Source organism: Neodiprion pinetum, chromosome 1, assembly GCF_021155775.2.
Source record: "Neodiprion pinetum isolate iyNeoPine1 chromosome 1, iyNeoPine1.2, whole genome shotgun sequence".
NCBI lineage: Eukaryota > Metazoa > Arthropoda > Insecta > Hymenoptera > Diprionidae > Neodiprion > Neodiprion pinetum.
This window is the reverse complement of record NC_060232.1, coordinates 14,827,530-14,848,357: the sequence shown is the minus strand read 5'-3', so window position 1 is coordinate 14,848,357 and position 20,828 is coordinate 14,827,530. Positions and strand designations below refer to the sequence as shown.

Genomic DNA, 20,828 nt, shown 5'->3' with positions numbered 1-20,828 from the left:
AGCGCGCAGTGTAATATTCGTGGAAGATTCCTCAAATGATAAAAACATTGATCTTGCCCAAGAAATTGAGAAATTGTACTCAAATAATGAACAAATTGTGAACGAAATTCCAGCACCTCTTGTTTAAGGAGAACTTGTGGAGGACAATGGTGATAATGAAGCTGAAGATGACGGTAATCGTTCAGGGAAAGCATCAGACCCCGAGAGCTCGTTCGATGAGGACGACGGTTCCGTCGACAATTCAGAGAGCATGGTTACCGCAGGGGAAGATGGAGAAAAGGACGAGACTATAATAGAAGTACGGAACGAACCCGAGGTGGCTGAAAGGGCTTGCGACGAAAGACCTGCTCGTCAACGTCGTGCTCCAAAATGGTCTAACGATTATGATATGTCGTATGTATCCTTAATGTCTAATCCGTTTTGCGATGAACCTCTAAATTATCAAGAAGCCATATCGTGTGCAGATGCGAATTTTTGGAAACAAGCAATGGTGACAGAATATAAGTCGTTGTTGGACAATAATGTTTGGGACTTAGTTGATAGACCTATAGAATATAATGTTGTCAAATGTAAATGGGTGTATAAAATCAAAAAGAAGGCCTCCGGGTATTTTGAAAAATACAAAGCTCGACTGGTTGCCTGTGGGTACAGCCAAAAGTATGGCATTGACTTTGACGAAACGTTTGCACCTGTGGTGAGACACTCGATGATCAGACTCTTATTTGCTATTGCTAATCAAACTGACATGGACATGGAACATTTAGACGTGACTACAGCATTTCTGAATGGTGAACTAGACGAACAGATCTTCATGGAACAACCTAGTGGGTTTAACGATCAAAATTCTGATAAAGTTTGTTTACTGAAGAAAAGCATATATGGGTTGAAGCAAGCTAGTCGAGTATGGAATCTGAAGATTCACACTGTAGTGACAAGCATAGATTACGTTTAATCGAAATGTGAACCTTGTCTTTACATAAAGAAAAAGAAATACACGCTAGTATCAGTAGCTTTGTATGTTGATGATTTCTTCATTTTCAGCAACTGCAAAAGGGAGAAAAAGAAATTAATTGATTTGTTAAAAAGTAACTTTAGCGTTACATGTTTAACGGATTGTTTAGGTATGAAAGTAGTACATAATGTAAGGGTCGTTGGGCGGTTCAATAAATACTCAGTGAGTCGCCTCACACCGGTTCTTATTTCACAAAACTCTTTATTATATTTTTGACTCCTCTTCTCTCTGGCGGTTACGGGCAACTGTCCCGCAAGTCTCCCCCCCTCTCGCCTTCGCCCTGTCACACCAGGCGGTGGCGCCGCCTTAGCCCGCACGGGCTACTAACTCTTACAATGATAAGGAAAAAGGGACGCTGAGTCTGAGTCAAAATGAATACGTCGAAAACTTACTTGCTCGGTTTGGTATGGCGGAGGCAAAACCTGTTGCGACGCCAGTGGCATCGAACACTAAGTTGGAAGAGGCTGCGACAAATGATTCACAGTACCCGTATCAGCAATTGACAGGTGGATTATTATATTTGGCTGTGTGTACTGTAACGGGTGCGGTTTATCTTGGGCCAGAGCCTATGTAATAAACCCGTTATTAGTGTATTCTTTGTAAAATTTAACAGATTTATAAGGAACCCCCTCTCATGGGTAAAAGCTGGATCAGCTTATCAGACCCGAAAAACCCCTGATGGTTGAACTATGCGGACTTAAGTATTACCAAAGCTGCCTTGGAACGTGAACGAGCACCTTCGCCCGTTGCTCCCTTTGGAAAGACAAGGGCTTCTTCGGACGTTGCTTCAACTGAAGAAAAGTGAAAGAAGCGTATATCACCTAGTCGGAGATACGGGTTTCCCAGTACTCCCTTTTAATCACGAACTCGGAGTAAACAGAGTCGCCTGCCTATACTTTGTTATGGGTTATTGACCCAAAACTCCCGATGATCGAACTGCGCGGACTTAGGTATCACCAAAGCCGCCTTCAATTTGTGAACAAGCACCTCCGTCCGTTGCTCCCTTCAGTAAGACAAGGGCTTGTAGGCCGTTGCTTCAACTGAAGACAAGTGAAAGAAGCGTATGTCACCTAGTCGGAGGAGATACGGGTTTCCCAGTACTCCCTTCTAATCACGAACTCGGAGTAAACAGAGTCGCCTGCCTGTACTTTGTTATGGGTTATTGACCCAAAACACCGCAAACCTTTTAGACCAGGGAATTCCTTGGCTGGCTGTTGGTTTTATTTACCTCCCCTTTCCAAGATAAAGTTATATGTTCGAGTAATGTGTTGACAACGAGACAGACGAGAACGTGTTTAACTATAACGTATGTTTAATAGCGATTAATCCAAGTACAACGATCCTTGTTGGTAGACAAAACATAAGGTTTCACAAAATATTACCGTAGAGAACAAAATTAAAAATAAAATTAAAGAACTGATAAATCTCAGAATTCGTCGGTTCTGTTCCTAAATTTCCCTACAGCTCAAACGTTACATACGCGGCTCTACTCAATATTTCCTCAAGAGGTCCCGGGCCATCGTGGACTCTAATTTCTATACTCTTTACTAAATTTCGGACTAAGCTCTATGCTTGAATTTCCTCTCTAGATCTCGTGAAGCTAAATTCGATAACGTTCTCTATATGAGAAACACCTCGTTACAATATGACGCGGTTCGGCGCTTTGCCGGACAACTCGTGCAATAACTCTGACTAACCGTCTACTCTGTGACGCAGTTCGGCGCTTTGCCGGACAACTGGTAACCGCTCTTCGTGGTCCTCCAGTCTTATACTCTCCCGGAGCTGTTGTTGGATGATCCTGTCGACGTCATTTCCCTATTCGTGTGTCCTGTTGTGGGTCGTCGTCCTGGTATGCGTTTTTCAGCGTCCGTCGTCTTTGTTTACTATTTTGAATGCTAGCAGGTCACGGTCGCTATCGATGGTCGTCTCTATCATCTGTCTGTGTCAGTTGTTGACATGTTTTGTATATGTCACGGGCATTGTTGGTGTTGATGCGACTTTGAACAACTGCTCGTTGCAGTGCACGACCAGATATCGCATATGTTTCCAGTTTACTGAGTCAGTTCAATACTTTTTACGACGACACACACTGGATAGCAGCAAAAAGAGCACTTAGATATTTCGTTGGTACTTAAAACTTAGCACTCGTCTATGAGAAAGATGAGAAAAGCATTGAAGCCTTCGTAGACGAAGATTGGGTAGAAGATTTGACCGACAGAAGGTCATATACAGGATTAGTCACGAAACTTGGAAACTGTGAAATAAGCTGCGAGTCCAGGAAACAATAAACTGTAGCATTATCAAGCGCTGAAGCTAAATACTTGGGTTTAAGTGATGCAACAAAAGAAGCTTGTTTCCTTCGCAACTTACTAGGAGAGTTTTTTGGTAAAAAGGAAACAATTACTGTGTATAACGGTAATCTAAGTGCAAAAGGGATCGCAGAAAATGCTAAGCATCATAGGCGCACTAAACATATCGATGTACGACATCATTTTGTACGAGACGCAATCAAAGATGGGCTGATTGCAATTAAACACAAGCCAACAGATCAGATGATATATATATATTGTAACGTTCTTTGACGTTACGGAAAATAAATATGGATCCGCGAGTTTAACTAACAAGTCAAAATCAAGAGCGTGAATAAAATGTTGTGAAAATGCTTTAATTGCGTAATATGTGTTTCTCGTTTGAAGTCTGAAACAAGACTGTTTTTACAATAATGTTGGTTGACGCAGCAACCTTATTCTTTTGAAAGACATAAGAGGTTTATAAACGTCTTTTATCTATGATGACTACTAGATCATTAAAGAGGGGGCAAAACGGGTGATTTCACCCTTTGTAACAATACGTATATTGTGACGTGGACTTTTCCCGCTCCTCGGTCACTCGGAGAAGATGACCGAGAACTTACCGCGTACACAATAAATTGGCGTCCACGACGTACCCTGAACCTGAAACAATACCGCGAAATTTGTTGGGTGCCTGGCGTGATCAACACGCCTCGAAATCGGTAATACGATATACCGCGACCATATACTCGGTAGCTCAGTACCATGGAGAGGGAAGGGGTAATTTTTGGGTAGAGAGAGATACGTCACACGTACGCCAACAAGTTATTTCACAAAGCAATTATAAAATTAGACAAGATATTTCCAAATAGCGATAATACAGAAGAAAAAAAAATTAAAATAATAACAATACTGCGAGAGTTTTTCCTCGCGATTCCAAACGCAAACGCTTAGCTTTAAAAAAAAAGAAAGAGCAAACAAAATAATCAATAAAAAAAATGAATGGATCCAGAAGACCTCTACGGCCTACGTGCGCTAGTCGCTGTACTAATCATAACCGCTAATTTACACACAAAAAAAAAATAACCCAAAAACAAAATAGGATCCGCTGCGCTGCCCGCGATCGTCCTCTACAGAATGGCGCTAATCGCCAACTTAATACTAAACCCCTTGACGGAAACGGAACCATATTCTCGGCCAACGCTGTCCGCGATCGGCAATAAATCAAACAAAAGAAAAAGAAATAAAATTGCTTATGTCTACGGGCGCTGATCGCCAACTTATTACTAACGGATTATACCAAAAGCCAAACGGAAACGAGGCTCGTCGCGTCACCCGCGACTATCCTCTACAGAAAAATATTCTTGTTAGCACGCACCCGAGCTCAACTTTCTCCGCGACGGCGGGACGCGGTCGCGAATTCGAATGCTCCCCGTTAGACTGCTCGCGACCTATACGAGAAATGAGGCTGTATCGGACTAAGTTGAAGTGACCCTGTGTAACGGAATTCGGTTACACTCAAACTCGAGACAATAATGTCTCGGCTCAACCCGTGACTCGACTCGATCTCCTCGATCAGCCGAAATTAACGCTACTTCCTTACGCGCAACTCAGGCTACGGTCACCAAGCAGATGTATCGGCTAAAGAATCTCGAGTACTGTCGCTAACGCCAATCCTCACTGGCTATCCGTCCTCGGCAAGCCTTTATTAATTATCTCTCGAGATTCTCTCGCAAGAAGGTTAACAGCGCTTACCGCTCCACATCCATGCCACGAATGGACCCACTCCCTCGTGACCCTTGGCTGCCATTCCCCTCGCGATTTCTACCTTCTTCTGCGCGACAAGAAAAAAGAACCAAAACTCGGACACGGACTATTTCGCGACACACTTGCTTCTAGATTGCTCGCCAGAACTCGAGTGATCTCGGATGGCCGCAACGCCGATCTCGTTACGCTAATCCTTCGTGACGTCATCACCCTAAGAATGCGCAACAATCGATCTGTCATCGATTTTGGGGATTGCGCAACCTGCCGCGCACCTGTCGTCGCTACGCGGCGCAGAACTTGAGGCTAGATCGCGATGTCGTCTCCCGCGCAGCTCTACGGGGTCCTGGGGTTGGGCGGGGTGGTGCTCCCTCGTCGCTAGCTGGTCTCCCGTGGTTGCCTCGGTTGGGCGTAGGCGGGGAGAGCGGGGAGGCTGCGGCGCGCCGGCCGCCAGCGGGATTCGCGTCTGCCTTGGATTCCCGCGTTGCAGGGATCTGCGTTGTCTCCCCCTCCGCAGCCTCGGTATCCTTTCCGCGAGATCTCCGCGGTTTCGCCTTGCCTCGAAATCTCTTAGGCGTCGGAGTTGGTCGCTGGATGGTGGCCGGTGTACTCGAAAAAAAAATAAAAACCAAAGCCTGCAATATCTTATTCTTACTTCGCTATTTCGTCCCTGTCGAAGCCCGGGTGCGTAACTCCAGTTCTGCGCTCTCTCTCTGATTATTTCGCAAATCGATTTCCGAACCCTTATCCGGGGATTCCGCCCAGGGTTCAGGGAGTACCTTGTAACGGACAGGCCTAATCGAAATGCCACTTTACAATATGTATATCCTTCCCTTTTTTACTTGTTAGAAAGCCAAAGTTCCCACGCAAGCTCGGTAACCAACGTCCTCAATTGTGGCTACTTTATTGACTTGAGAAGTGGTTAGGCCATTAGCATGAGAATAGTGTTACTTCTCCTCACAAATGAACAAGGAATAAGAACGTTTCTTCCGCAAATGCGGGAATAATTAGGTGTGTGGAAAAAATGATTAGACGGAAGCATATTGTTACAAAGGGTGAAATCACCCGTTTTGCCCCCTCTTTAATGATCTAGTAGTCAGCATAGATAAAAGACGTTTATAAACCTCTTATGTCTTTCAAAAGAATAAGGTTGCTGCGTCAACCAACATTATTGCAAAAACAGCCTTGTTTCAGACTTTAAACGAGAAACACATATCTTGCATTAAAGCATTTTCACAACATTTTATTCACGCTCTTGATTTCTTTTGACTTGATAATTGAACTCGCGGATCCATATTTATTTTCCGTAACGTCAAAGTACGTTACATTGGTGTCAGAAGCGGGATCTTGAGTTTCTTTTCAATTAAGTCAATTCAGTGCGTGAAATAAACTATGAGCAACAGTCGTTTGACACGTTCTCGTCGTCGGGAAAGTGGCGGAGAAGAACATTCCATCACGGAAAATCCGCGAGTTCCCGAGACAATTTGTGCACCTTCAGTGGACTCTTTACCTGTCCCTACGATGGTCTCAGTCTCACAAATCGACCTACTAAAGATTATGAGCCAACAACAAGAAGCCGCCGAACGACATCAACGGCAGCTTCTGGATACGGCTACTCAACAACAACAACAACTTGTCCAGTTGCTTCAAGAGCAACGAGAACAGCAGAGGCTAGATAGAGAAGCTCAAGAGCGTTCCGAGACTAGTCTACACGAACTACTCCGGACGACTGTGGCAGCTCTTCAGGCTGTTTATCAGGTGAATGGCTCAGGAGAACCGGTTGTCACCCCACGAGGTTCCAGAGTCGTTACTCCGCTTCCCTCTCCTGTTCCCTCTCCTGTTCCCGTTCCCGTTGTTCGACAGGTCCAACATCCAGGACAGTTCCAGGATGTACGAGACTCAAGATCTGTGCCTTTTATTAGGGGAATAGATGAATCCCCAATTGGTAGAGTAACAGTTAATAATGAGGTTGACTTTTCCGAGCCTTTGCCTCACGTTCAGCCTCGTTATTGCCATTTGAGCCAATTAAATAATACAATATTTCCTGGGGTTGCTTCTCAAATTAACGAGAAACCTTTTTATCCTTTAAAACCGCCAATTTTTGATGGAAAGATTTCATGGGCAGATTATGAACGCCAGTTGAATACGATTGCAAAACATAACCAGTGAGACTCCGCCATGAGGGCCCACAGTCTTGCCTCTTGTCTTCGAACGCCGGCTTTGAATGTTTTAACGGCATTGTTTGAGGAAGAAATTTCCGACTATGAGAAACTTAGCTCTGCACTTGAATTGAGATACGGAAATGACCACTTGACGAAACTGTACACGGCTCAATTACAGACTGGAAGACAAGGACAAGACAAAGACCTCGCGTCTCTTAGTCAAGATATTGAACGGCTTTCTCGTATAGCTTTGCCAGATCACGAGCCGTCTCGTAATTTATTAGCAACACAAGCTTTCTTAAATGCAATCAATGATCCAGAAATTAAAAGGGCCGTTGGGACATCGGGTCTCACTTCCCTGCGGGAGGCAACGGCCAAAGCCCTCGAGGTGGAGGCAATGAGAAAACAATATTTTGGGTTGAACAAGCTTCGTCGGATTGAGGTGTCCAAAAGCACCTCAGAAAGACGAAGTTTTGAACACTCGGAGGAGCCAAAACCTCAAAATTATAGAAATAAAAATAACAATAGTAATTTTAAACCAAGAAATCGAGGTTCTTTTCAAAACCAGAAAAACGAACGTGCAATTAAGAACGCGGTCATGACAAGTCAAACCGGCTTGACTTGTATGTTTTGTAAAAAAACAGGCCACGACGCCAATCATTGTTTTCTAATTGAAAAAATTAGTAGAGAACCGATGCAAGGCTTGAATTCAAACTCTTATAACTGGCGTAAGAAAAATATAGAAATAGGGGAAGCAAATCCTCAGTTGAGTTCTTCAACAGGAACTCACCCAAAAAGTAATTACAGATGATTTGTCGGGGCGAAAATCATCGGAGATTGTTAGGAGTGTAAGCCCTCTTAGAGAATAAGGGTAATAGACACCGGCGCGGAAGTAACCGTAGTTCGATCGGATCTCTTTAAATCCGATGACCAGATTGTTCCCTCTTTATCTCTGCGAACAGCCACTGGAGAGACGACCCCGGTTTTGAGACAGGTTACTGTCCAAATTAACTTTTTTGGGTGTATCGACTCTCCGCATAAGGTTTTTATAGCAGATATAGAGGATGAAGGTATTTTGGGAATAGACTTTCTTACAGCTCATAACTGTGTTATCTCGACTAAGAGAAATTCACTAGCTTCAAACAATCGCGAAATAACTCTTTGTACAAATAGAAATGGAATTTACTGGACTTCTCCTAGAATTCGGGAAATAGAACTTTCAAAGGATGATTTGCAACAACATTTCCCTTCACATTTACAGAGCCTTGTTGAGAAATCTTCGATTTCGTTAAATTCAGCTCAGGTAGAATCGTTTAAATCTCTTTTGCTAGAATTTATAGATTCTTTCGCCAAAGATAGTGGTGATGAGGGCCGATGTACTTCTGTCAAGCACAAGATCGACGTCGGAGAGAGTTCGCCAATAAAACAAGCTCCACGAAGACTTGCTCTCAACGCCCGAGAAGAGGTGAAGAAGCTTGTGGAAGACATGCTAAAGAACGATGTGATTCAACCATCGTCTAGTCCCTGGGCCTCACCAATCGTCCTTGTTAACAAAAAGGACGGATCCAAACGATTTTGTATCGATTACAGGAAGCTGAACGATATAACGAAGAAAGATTCTTACCCTCTACCCAGAATCGTTTATAAGATATAATCGTTTTTGGCAAGAACTTTGAAGAAGAAGTTCAAAATCTCAGACAAGTTTTCGCTAGGCTGAAGCAAGCAGGTTTGAAAATGAGCCCGAAAAAATGCCATCTGTTCCAGAAAGAAGTGGGCTTCCTTGGACATATCGTTTCAGCACAAGGTGTGAAGACCGACCCATCCAAAATAGAGAAGGTTTCTTCTTGGCCGACACCTAAGAATAAAGAACAAATTCAAAGCTTTTTAGGCCTTTGTACGTATTACGGAAGATTTGTAAAAGGTTTCGCTAGTATAGCTAAACCTCTCCATCACTTGACCGGAATCAAGATTCCTTTTGACCGGACCCCGGAATGCGAAGAGGCTTTCAAGAAATTAAAGGAAAATCTTATTTCTTCGCCGATTTTAGCTTATCCAGAGGTCGAAATTCCTTTTATTTTAGATACGGATGCATCTCTTTCAGGAATAGGCGGGGTTCTGTCACAAATTCAGGGAGGTCAAGAGAGAGTGATAAGCTATTTCAGCAGAGTTTTGAGTAAAACCGAGAGGAATTATTGTGTCACTCGTAGAGAGCTTTTAGCTGTCGTTGAGACCGTAGTACATTTTCACCATTATCTGTACGGTAGGAGATTTTTGATACGTACAGATCATGCTTCTCTCAGGTGGCTACTTTCGTTCAAATCTCCCGAAGGTCAGGTAGCTAGATGGTTAGAAAGGCTCGGTCAGTACGATTTTGATATTCGTCATCGAGCAGGAATTCATCATGGAAACGCCGATGCTCTCTCTCGAAGACCCTGCGCGGAAATGCCAGAGTGTAAACAGTGTGCACGATTAGAGAAAAATCGTGACCCCTCTCTTATAATACGGAAGATTTCTTTCAAAAATAACCAGGAGGAATGGAGAAAATCGCAACAAGAGGACGACACTTTGAATCGAGTGAAGTCGTGGAAAGAAGCAGAAACTCGCCCGGACTGGCAGGATATATCTTTAGTCGAGCCAGATTTGAAAATTTATTGGGCTCAATGGGACTCTATCCTTTTAATTGATGGAATTTTATACCGAAAATGGGAATCTGCAGACTTGAAAGAAATCAGGTGGCAACTTTTGGTTCCCAGGTCACGAGTTCCAGAGATTCTTGCTCTTTATCATGATTCTCCTGCAGGCGGACACTTCGCTTTAAATAAAACTCTGGGCAGAATTCGCAGCTTCTACTTTTGGCCCCGTTGCTGGATGAACGTTGAAGATTGGTGTCGAAGATGTCGAATCTGCACGGCAAAGAAAGGACCTCGAGCGAAGGGACAAAGCTCTCTTCAAATTTACAACGTGGGAGCTCCATTTGAAAAAATAGCGATGGACATTCTTGGACCTCTCCCGATAACCCATTCTGGAAATAAATATGCTTTGGTTATTGCTGATTATTTTACTAAGTGGCCTTAAGTGGTTCCTCTCGCTGATCAAGAAGTCTCTACTGTAGCACAGGCATTCGTTAAAGAATTTATTTGTAGACACGGAGTTCCTCTAGAACTTCATACTGATCAAGGCCGAAATTTTGAGTCAACCTTAATGAAAGAGGTTACTCAGATTTTAGGGGTTAGGAAAACTCGTACAACTCCTTTGCATCCGCAATCTGACGGCATGATAGAGCGTCTGAATCGGACTTTGCTACAATATTTGTCGTCCTTCGTAGAGCAGAATCAGAGAGACTGGGACTCCTGGATCCCTTTCTTCCTCTTATCTTACAGATCTGCGATTCACGAGACGACGAAACAGACGCCAGCCCTCATGCTTACTAGAAGAAATCTTCGACTTTCGTCAGATTTAGAGAAAGGCCTTGTTCCTGTGCAAAGACAGCATCAAACAGATTATGCCTTTTCATTACAACAACGTTTAGAAGAAATTCATCACTTTGCTAGAAATAGAATTTCTATGGCTTCAGATAAATTAAAAACTCGTTATGATATTCGAGCCAGAGATTTAAAATTTAATCCTGGAGATTCTGTCTGGCTCTTTCAACCTCGAAGACAGAAAGGACGATGTCCAAAGCTACAAAGAAATTGGGAAGGCCCTTACTTAGTGGTTAACCGAATAAATGATGTTGTTTATAGAATCCGAAGATCTTCTTATTCGCGTCAAAAAGTGGTTCACTTGGATCGTCTTGCTCCATTTGAAGAAGATCAACCTGGAACAGTCTCCTCAAGACCAGGAACTTCCTTCGAGGTTAGATCTTCAAACGAACACCCTTGACGACTGTGATCGATTTGGCCTTCTTTACAGTCGGTCATCGATTGGGAGAAGAATTTACCTTTCGGAATTCATTTGAGTAAAACTCGACCGCTTACGATTATTATTGAAGGAAATATCGGATGCGGAAAAACAACTTTCACCAAGAGGTTTTTAGCAGATCGCCAGGTCTGTACACTTTTAGAACCTCTTGAGGAATATCGAGATGTAGCTGGAATTAATCTTCTAGATTTGATGTATCAGGACTCAGATCGTTATTGCTATTATTTTCAGCATTTCGCTCAAATGGTTATGTTAGAAAGACATCTTCAGACAACTTCATTACCTGTAAAGGTGATGGAAAGATCGATATTCAGTAGCAATTGTTTTGTAGAAGCTCGTCGAAGGTTGGGTAATTTTCGTGACTTCGAATCTCATTTATTGATGAAAAATTTCGATCTTCTCATTCGCTCGTCTGAGCTCAGAGTAGATTTGATTGTTTATTTGCGAGTTTCCCCAGAAACTTCTTTTGCTCGAGTTAGTTCCCGTTCTCGTGAGGAAGAATCGAGTTTTTTTTACTTCAGAGCTACTCAGAACTATTCATGAGGTTCATGAAGATTGGCTAGTAAAACAAACCTTTTCTTCTTTATCGGCTCCTGTTTTGGTTATCAATGCAGAATCCACAGCCGACCAAATTTATTCTAGTTTCCGTCTTGCAATGACACACGGACAAAGTTAAACCTTTGAATTTAATACTGAAAGAATTTTATTCTTAAAAAAAAAAAAAAAATTTAGTCAACAAAAAACTTTATTAACTAAAACTTAATTTTTGAAATTAAATTACATTAAAGGGAAATAACGAGCAATATTCAAAATTTTCTTCAATTCTTCTTTCACATCGTCATATCCCTCGCATCCTTCTGCCTTTTTCACTATATCGTAGAGACTTTGCTTGCACAAACGACATAGTGCTTTTTCGAAGAAGGTTAAATGAAGGGAGACTTCGTGTTGAAGAAATTCGGGTTTAGAGCTAAAGAAATGATTTAAACAAAAATTATTCTCTTATAATTTATTTGTGTTACTCGATATGATGTACTCACTGTGAGTCAAAGCAGCTTTGACATAGGTAGCCGTTTTTCCCTTTTTCTGAAACTGCGTTCAGTTGTCCGCAGGAGATTTCTCTCCACAGAGAGTTGAAATAGTTTAAAGTTTCCATTTCGGTGAGTTCTGCTGCATTCTCGTGGAGGAATGCTTTGGCCAACATTGCCGCATTTATGTAGGTGTGCTCTTTTGTATCCATCTCTAGATTCGGAAAAGAACTGTCTTCAATGACTACTTTTCTTATAGGGTGCGTTCCACTAAGCGTTCACAACGATCACGCTCACGACCACAGTTTTTCCCGTTCCACTTGCCTGCGAGCGTTACTGTCATAAACCCAAGTGGAATAGATTATGGTTCGTTTTGAGCGTGGAGGTAAATAATACAAATGGCGAGCTAGTGAAAAGAAAACAAAATATTGAAGAGGTTAAGTTTTAATCTGTAAGCCTTAAAAATAAACTCAAATAATTATTGATTACACTGTTAATCAGGGTTGTATTTAATTAACTTACGTTCAAATATTATTAAAATGTCTTTGACGGCAACAGTTGGATATTTAGTAATGCGTCGTAATAATGCTCCAGAAAGTAGTAGTTCATCCAGTTCAGATGAAGAATGGTCTACAATTTTACAAAAATATGATTGTGAAAAAAGAAAACTTCGACCACGTATTATTGATTACGATAACGTAGTTTATCGTTATTCAGATGATGAATTCAAAAGTCATTTCAGGTAAATGGTTTCCTATCGCATACCTATAACATAGTAAATTAAGAAAATTTATCTTATGTAGGTTTATGTTGTTATTTTTAGACTTTCAAGAAATACATTTAATTATTTACATGACTTAATACGAGAAGATTTAGTTCGACACGTTCCTGGATGCCCTACAATTTCCTCCTATCATCAATTGATGATTGCTATTTGGAAAATGGCTACAACAGATTCTCACAGGTTACATCATTTTAGAAATAAACTACTTAGTCTGATGTAGCACAGTTCAGAAGTATGTTACTAAAATTTGGCCTTTTAATTTTATGGTAGATCCGTCTGCGACAGATTTAACGTAGGACGAGCTACTGCCGTAAGGGCTGTACGTCGAGTTTGTCATGCTTTATTCAGAAGAGCCTCAAGATTTATACAATGGCCTACGGGAGATGGTGCTATTGAAGTAATGCGTGGATTTGAGAGAGCAAGTGGTTTTCCTAAAACAATAGGAGCCATTGATGGGACTCACATTCGTATAAATGCTCCAGAACAAAATCCAGTAGATTATGACAATCGGAAAGGATTCCATTCTGTTCAACTACAGGTATTTAATTACTATTACATTTAAGTATATTAATTTTGGTATATAATTTAATAGATTTACAAGGAGTTAAGTTTGTTTTGTAGCTGGTATGTGACCACAAGGCTCTGATAACCCATTGTTATGCTGGAAATCCAGGATCTGTTCATGATCAAAGAGTTTTTCGTTTGTCAGAAGTTGCAGAGTACAGTACCCGTCAAACTTCTTGGCCATCGCGCGAGGTGGTGGGGGAAAGTTTGCGCATCGTACACTTACGTGCAAAAATAATATATCAATGAAAAACACAATTTTTCATGATTGCGTTAGCTAATATAATCACTGAACGCGAGTGTACACAAGAGACCAGCGGGACGTTAACGATGCGCTAGAGGCAAGCGTCAACTGACCAACCAATCAGAGCGCGCCCCGCCTCCGCGTCCCGCACCGCACCACCAAAGAGACCTATTTTTCGTTTTTGCGCATTCAAGGTCGTTTGTCCAAGAAGTTTGACGGATACTATACTTGAACGATGACAATGCATTTCCTGAAGACAGTCATATTTTAGGTGATTCTGCTTATGAAATACATCAGCCCTTACTTACTCCTTATCGAGATAATGGACATTTAAGTGAGAAGCAGAAAAAATATAATTATCGTCAATCAGCTGCTCGAGTTACTGTTGAAAGATGCATCGGATTATTGAAAGGACGAATGAGGAGCTTATTAAATTGTCTACCAATGGCAAGAGTCGATTTAATGGCAGAGTATATTGTCGCATGTTGCGTTATTCATAATATCTGTATTTTACGAGAAGATGAAATAACTATTATCACTATACCCAAACCTAATGACGAAAATAATGGTAATAATTCACGCGAAGTAAGACGTAATGCAGGAATTTTGAAAAGAGATATTATAATGAATTCTTTGTAATAATTATGATGATTAATTGTAAACTATGTTTCCGTTCGGGATGATAATTCCTTAGCACTTAAAATCATGAGAATGTAATGAAAGTTTCTTTGGCAGTTGAAAATTTTTTCAAAGAAAAAAAAATATTTTCACGGAATATGAAAATTTCAAATTTTCCAAAAAATTTGTTAATACCATAATAATCTTAAGTCAATAACAAAAATTCAACATAAAAATTGTACAAAATTGAATTTTGTAAATATGAAACTTTATTAATTATAATAACATAAAATGTATTTTTTGGTTTTTAATAAAAAAAAATACTAAATAATCGTGAAAAGGTTATAATGTGGTTTGTACGTAGAATTTGATGGTTTAAAACTTTTTTTTCAATTGAATTTAAAAATATTAAAACTTATTATTAAGGAATTATTATAACATTAAATGTACTTTTTGGTTTTTAATAAAAAAAAATACTAAATAATAGTACAAAGGATATAATCTAGTTTGTACGTATAATTTAATGCTTTAAAATTTTTTTTTTTCAATAGAATTTAAAAATATTGAAACTTATTTATAAGGAGTATTTAAAATTTTTCATTATTTATTAGCTAATTTTTCTAGAACGTTGAGAAATTTTTCATCCATTTCCATTCGCTCTTTGTGTCTTTTATTTTTCTGTGCTTCGTGTTCTTCTTTTTGCTTCAGTCTTTTTCCTAATAAAGTGGCAACTGGTGTCTTCTTTGATTCTGAAATGAAATTCCATTTTTTCCAATATTTTATTGAAACAAAGCTTTCAGACGGAATTAACCTACTTATTGAACATCCACTATCAGATCCTCCCATACTATCATTAGTTTCTAATGATTTTTTTGATAAACCCGTAGAAGATGCAACGGCAACTGGATCACACCAAGCTTTTTTGGAAAAAATCTCTTCCATTATCTAATAACAGTTAATGATACATTACGACGATTGGAAAGAAATAATGTCTGTATTATTATTAAAAAATTCGCTACATTTTAAAGCTAAGAATACTATTAAAGAATTTATACGAACATCAAAAAACTGCCAAGTCCTTCTGTCATTTCCTGATTTATTATTATGATCTTTAATAGATTTGTAAGTTTTTTTTAAGCTTCGTAGCTTTGAAGAACATTGTGGTCCAGTTACATCATGTCCTTTTACCTTCAATTCTTTGGCAACTTTTTCCCAAATTTTCTTTTGGGATATTTTTCCACTATAAAAATCTTTTTCCAATGCTCTATAAGACTCTAATAATAACAAAACACAAGGCGTGCTCCACCTATACAAAGAAGCTGAAATATAAACAAATGCAATTACAAAGTTAATTAACTCCGTTACATACTACATGTAATAATGAAGATAATTATACAATTGATCATTGTTTATGAATACCTTCGCTTTCTTGAGTTTCAGAGTTGGAATAAACAGTATCTTCTGTAGTGAGGAATTCTTGATCAATAAATTGATCTGTGTCAGCCTCAGAAAATTGAAGATTTTCATCAGTAAGATCAACAGACGTTGATGCTTGTGGTTGTTCTTTTAAAGCTTTATTGAAAAGTCGTGTCGCAAATTCTGCATCTATAATAAAGATAAAATTTTCATGAGTGAATGTTTGTAATATTTGTCATAGTTTTTTAAATAAAAAAAAATCACAAAATTTCTAAACATCAGCTCACTTAGTTTTCATTCATAAAGATAGGTTATGTTATTGGGAATTAAGGAAAAATGAATATATTTGTATTCATTATAAGCTGTAATTAATTTTTTTAGAATTGTTTCATATAATTATATTTACCTGTAGATGCACGTTGAGCATCTGCTGCAGAAACATCCACATCTACTAAAATATCTTTTTCCGCATTATATAGTGTCAATGTCACGGTCGCCATTTTTGTGACTTTTAGTTTTGAAAGTGCCGCTGACTTTTTCAACGCTCACTCCGACCCACCTTTTGAGATGGGTCGTTGTGAGCTTCGCGTGAGCGTTAGTCATGACGTCATGAGTGACGTTTTCGCCGCGACCACAACGACCGCGGTCGTTATGTGGAACGGCTAAAGGAGCATTTTGATCGTTGTGAACGCTTAGTGGAACGCACTCATAATGATTTGTTATTTCTGAGTTGCTAATCAATTTGAAATTTGTTTTCTTCGATTGTTTCTTTCTAGAAACTTCTTCTTTTGAATCAAGTTTTGTGTCAGATAGGCTTTGGTTTATTAATGTGAAAAGAGCCATGATTATTTTCGAGGTCGATGAGCGATTGCTTGATTTTCACATTTTATTAACCTTAAGTGTCAGTTTTTGCGAGTACTTTTTCAGGTTACTTGACACAGCCTTTTTCCATCCAATCTTTCCCTGATTCCTGAAGATGACTGGTGGTCTTATTTTGAAGAAGGACGCAGAAATGATTCAGATAAGATCGTTTCTTTTCTTTTGAATACATATTTAATTTATTTTGTTCGTGTATTCTCCCAAATTCACTTAGTGAATTTGAATTGTTATACCACCACTCACATTTGTCCTCCAAACTCTAGGGTGTGCTGTTTCTGAAGAAGTCTTGGATTCAGTCACCCATTCCTTTTTCCTGTTTCCTGTGCCGGTTCTCAGAGGGAATCAACCTTTACGTTGTCAAGGACCCAGAGTTCTTCCAGTTATGGTTTCCCGCCTCGTCGTACTCATCTGTGTTTGTTTCACCGCACTATTTTCCCTGAAGAGGAATGAATTTTCTTTTCGACGACGATCCGGATGATTTTGATGTCTTCAAATTCATGAAGCCACACGACACTAGATAACACTTACCTTTGTAAAAAACAAGGTACATAAATTTTTGAAATTATTTAACGCTCAACTATCTGCTCAAGGTTTTCTGTGGTTCACCTTGAGACTGTGGGCAAATGCCAGATAGTAAAAAAGGGAGTTCTTAAATTTTTAGAGCCACAGCTCCAACTCACCTTTGAGCACTGACTGCTAGATCACTTTTATAATTGTTTTTACCTTTCCCGAGTCGGGACGACTCTTTTCCTCGGGGGGGAGTAGTGTTACAAAGGGTAAAATCACCCGTTTTGCCCCCTCTTTAATGATTTAGTAGTCAGCATAGATAAAAGACGTTTATAAACCTCTTATGTCTTTCAAAAGAATAAGGTTGCGTCAACCAACATTATTGCAAAAACAGTCTTGTTTCAGACTTTAAACGAGAAACACCCCACTAAGAACAGGACCGTCAATCAAACGTTAAAAATCCGTTTCAACAGTATATATTTGGTATAGGTATAAAAAATAGTCGTTTCTTATATACGGTTCTTAAACAAACGTATAATGTACGTTCCAGGAATACGTATATTGTAGGTGTATTTTTGCTCAACAAATATTACTCGAATAATACTATTTCAAAGAACACACTCATTAGATGTTTATTTTATCGCAATTAAATTCCGTCTTATCAACGTAGATAATACCCGATTTAAACGAATAGTCAGCGTAAGTCGACAAACGTCTTTTACTTGTATCAAGTTAACAAATAAACTACGTTTCCGTGTGAGGAATATAAATCGTGGTTTCTGAGACAATCGATAAACGTTGAAGGAAAGTAAATTTTATACCGGTCACAAACGTTTATTCGATGCGTTGAATAGATGGTAGAGGAAACGTGATGAATGCCAATTAAACATGAGAATAGAAACGTTGATGCGAAACGGTTTTCTAGAGTATCAGGTAAACGTATAAAATGCGTCGTCTTGTCGGGATTGTAATCCGTGGTTCCTGTGACAATTGGTACACGTTGAAAAAAAGTAAACTTTATACCGGTCGCATACGTTTACTCGATGCGTTTAATAGATGGTAGAGAAAACGTGATGAATGCCGATTAAACATGAGAATAGAAACGTGAATGAAAAACGGTTTTCTAGAGTATCGGGTAAACGTATGAAATGCGTTCTCTTGAACGGATTGTAATCCGTGGTTCCTGAGACGGTGAGTAAGCGTTGAAAGACAAGCCTGAAATTCGCGGACTACTCGTTGTACCGTATAAGTACGTTCTTCGAACTTCCCACTTTCACACACTCTCACGCTGAGGATATTCCATATTATTCAAATTGAATTTGGGAAGTCCAACGTCAAATCCGTGATCAGTGCGACTTAAAAACCCTTTGATACCATATCCCATGAGAATCTGAGGAGTTTTGGATTTTAGACCTCCGCCATACTGAATCTGCCACTACATTTTTTGCAAATCTAGCCTGACGTTCGTTATCAGCAAGCCAAACAACTTTTAGTTACCAATTTTCCCCGAAACCCGTTTATTTCACGAATTTTTTGAATTTTTTATTATATTTTATATATTTTTTTTTAGAACCAACTACTCCAGAGAATGTAAAGGAGTGAATGTATTATATTAAATTCATAGTTATATGCTAGCTGGTTTTTTTATAATTTTTTTTCATTCTTATTATTCATCTTTCAAAGTTATGAAATCTCCATCCTCTTGTAATAGGTGTTTTAAATTTTGTTATATTTTGTAAGATTTTTCTTTTTTTTTTTTGGATATTAAAAGGTTGAGGTTTTTTTTCAAGTTTTTAATTTATATACTTCAGATACGTTCTGGTCGAAGACTTGCGAAAATATTTTGATTGCGTTTTTCGTCATTGTATCTAGGCACTTTTTTTTAGGGCATAGGTCCTAAAGATGACGAAAAGGTATCTTGACGAAGTCGTCTTTTCGGCAAGGCGAAATGATGTCTAATAGATGTCTTTCAAAAGACGAATAATCGTAGTTGACTCAACGACGTCGATTTGAAAATGTCTAATGGACATAATAATTATAGTCGACTGAAAGATGTCTATTCCAGGATGACTTTTGTCAACTTGACGAGAAGCTGTCTAAAAGACGTCTTTCAGAAGATAAGTCAGCTAGCGCCAACTGCAGCGTGTGGTTAAGCAAAGATTGCAAGATGGCTGCTTGATAACTCGTTATACGAAGTGCGCGTGATTGATGTGCACGTGATTTCGTGAGCTGGAGAAAAAGTAAGTTAGATTATTATAAAACTAGTTGAACATATGATTAAATAACTTTTGTTCATTATTCAATATCCGATATGTGATTATCGAGTGCTACATATAATCAATTGATGCATGTAGGGTATGATCTATCAAATCCACATAACCTCTTCTCATTTCTATTATGTCGGTTGAAAAAAGTTATCAGATACAATTACCCGAAAAGAATTGAATATTGCCGACTAGGGAACAGATATCGGTATCACCTGAAATCTGAACGTGCAACATAATTTTATATTTTGTTTCGATCTCTACTGTGATATGTATTAATTAGATAGGTTAATTAATCTAGAGTTTATAAGGTGAGATGTTTTGATGTGATACATATTTAGATATAAGGTTGATTTGAGTTTATATCTCAAATTTAATCTTTTAAATAATATTATAGAATGCGTCCAAGTTCTATGCTGGATAATAAAATCTGTATCTGACCAATTTTGGTTGACGACATTTATTTCACATTTACCGAAAACACATAATCGCATAAAAGGCGACGAAACAACGTCTTTTAGCCATGCCTAAAAAACATTTTATAGATTTGGCTACAAGATGTCTTCTAGGCATGGCTAAAAGACGTTAAAAAGTGGGTCATAAGACATCTCTTCGTCATCTTTTAGGTGACTTAACGCTTTCGCTAAAAGACGACTTGTCGAAAAATTTGTTATCTTTCAGACATCTTTCAGACAACTTTGAGCTTTCTGGGTAATGTAAAGTAAGGAATCACATAAGTTTCATTCAAAATTTCATAATATATGAGCTATCGTATCTCAGAAAAAAGAAGAACAAACATACGTAGAAAGTTGTTTTTATGACTTACAATAGTACACTGATAATAAATTGAAGAATGTTGGAAACCGATGTATAATACTTATGTGTATTGAATCGAATGATGTTTTCCGAGCCGACATTCTCTTCCAGTTTGAAAATCCAGACAGTGCCATGACACTGGCCTGGGACCAAACAGTCCATTGAGTTGTTATACAATGATGTGTATTTTTTTCGCTACAAAATCATCCCCTTGATTATTAGAAATTTGAAAACCGTTTTCAGTACAAATAATTTCGACACTCGTGATGATACTGCACAGATTAAAGTATTAGGATTCGATTCTGCTCCCGACTATGGCGCTGCTGTCGTTGAACGGGCGAATAATGATCAAATAAGTAAAATCTATCCGCATCGTGAACGTCCGTGAAGATTCGGCAACGCTTCTGGGTTCAACAGGCCGTTGACGGCGGGCCTCGGTAGTGAGCAAGGTGCGATGGAGGGGGGGCGCTGTACGCGATTGCCTCACGTGCTCTCAGTGTACTTCCGTCTGGGAAGTGTATCACATCGTTGGAGCGTCTCTGTAAAGCAATTTCTGCCAAC

At 39.3% G+C, this 20,828-nt stretch overlaps 2 protein-coding genes and 1 long non-coding RNA gene across 6 annotated transcripts in view; 2 read left to right on the top strand and 1 right to left on the bottom strand.

Moving 5' to 3' along the window:
• Tg (transglutaminase) overlaps positions 1 to 20,828 on the top strand; it is a 519,386-nt gene that overhangs the window by 150,298 nt on the left and 348,260 nt on the right. The gene's annotated exons all lie outside the window — the stretch shown is intronic.
• On the top strand, positions 12,678 to 14,576 carry LOC124210641 (uncharacterized). Of its 2 annotated transcripts, none has more exons than XR_011176717.1 (4): positions 12,678 to 12,917; positions 12,999 to 13,139; positions 13,230 to 13,497; positions 13,581 to 13,676. XR_011176717.1 is itself a non-coding variant. In XM_046608808.2 (4 exons), exons 1-4 carry the CDS (start codon positions 12,715 to 12,717, stop codon positions 14,099 to 14,101), a joined length of 675 nt encoding a protein of 224 aa, XP_046464764.1. In that variant the 5' UTR covers positions 12,678 to 12,714; the 3' UTR covers positions 14,102 to 14,576. The 2 variants fall into 2 exon arrangements, 1 of the variants encoding a protein (XP_046464764.1); XM_046608808.2 differs by lacking the exon at positions 13,581 to 13,676 and adding an exon at positions 14,039 to 14,576.
• LOC124210645 (uncharacterized) lies at positions 15,000 to 16,173 on the bottom strand. Its single transcript, XR_006881276.2, has 4 exons — positions 16,089 to 16,173; positions 15,805 to 15,990; positions 15,445 to 15,704; positions 15,000 to 15,134 (listed from the first exon to the last, which is right to left on the bottom strand). It is a non-coding gene; the product is annotated as an uncharacterized lncRNA (long non-coding RNA).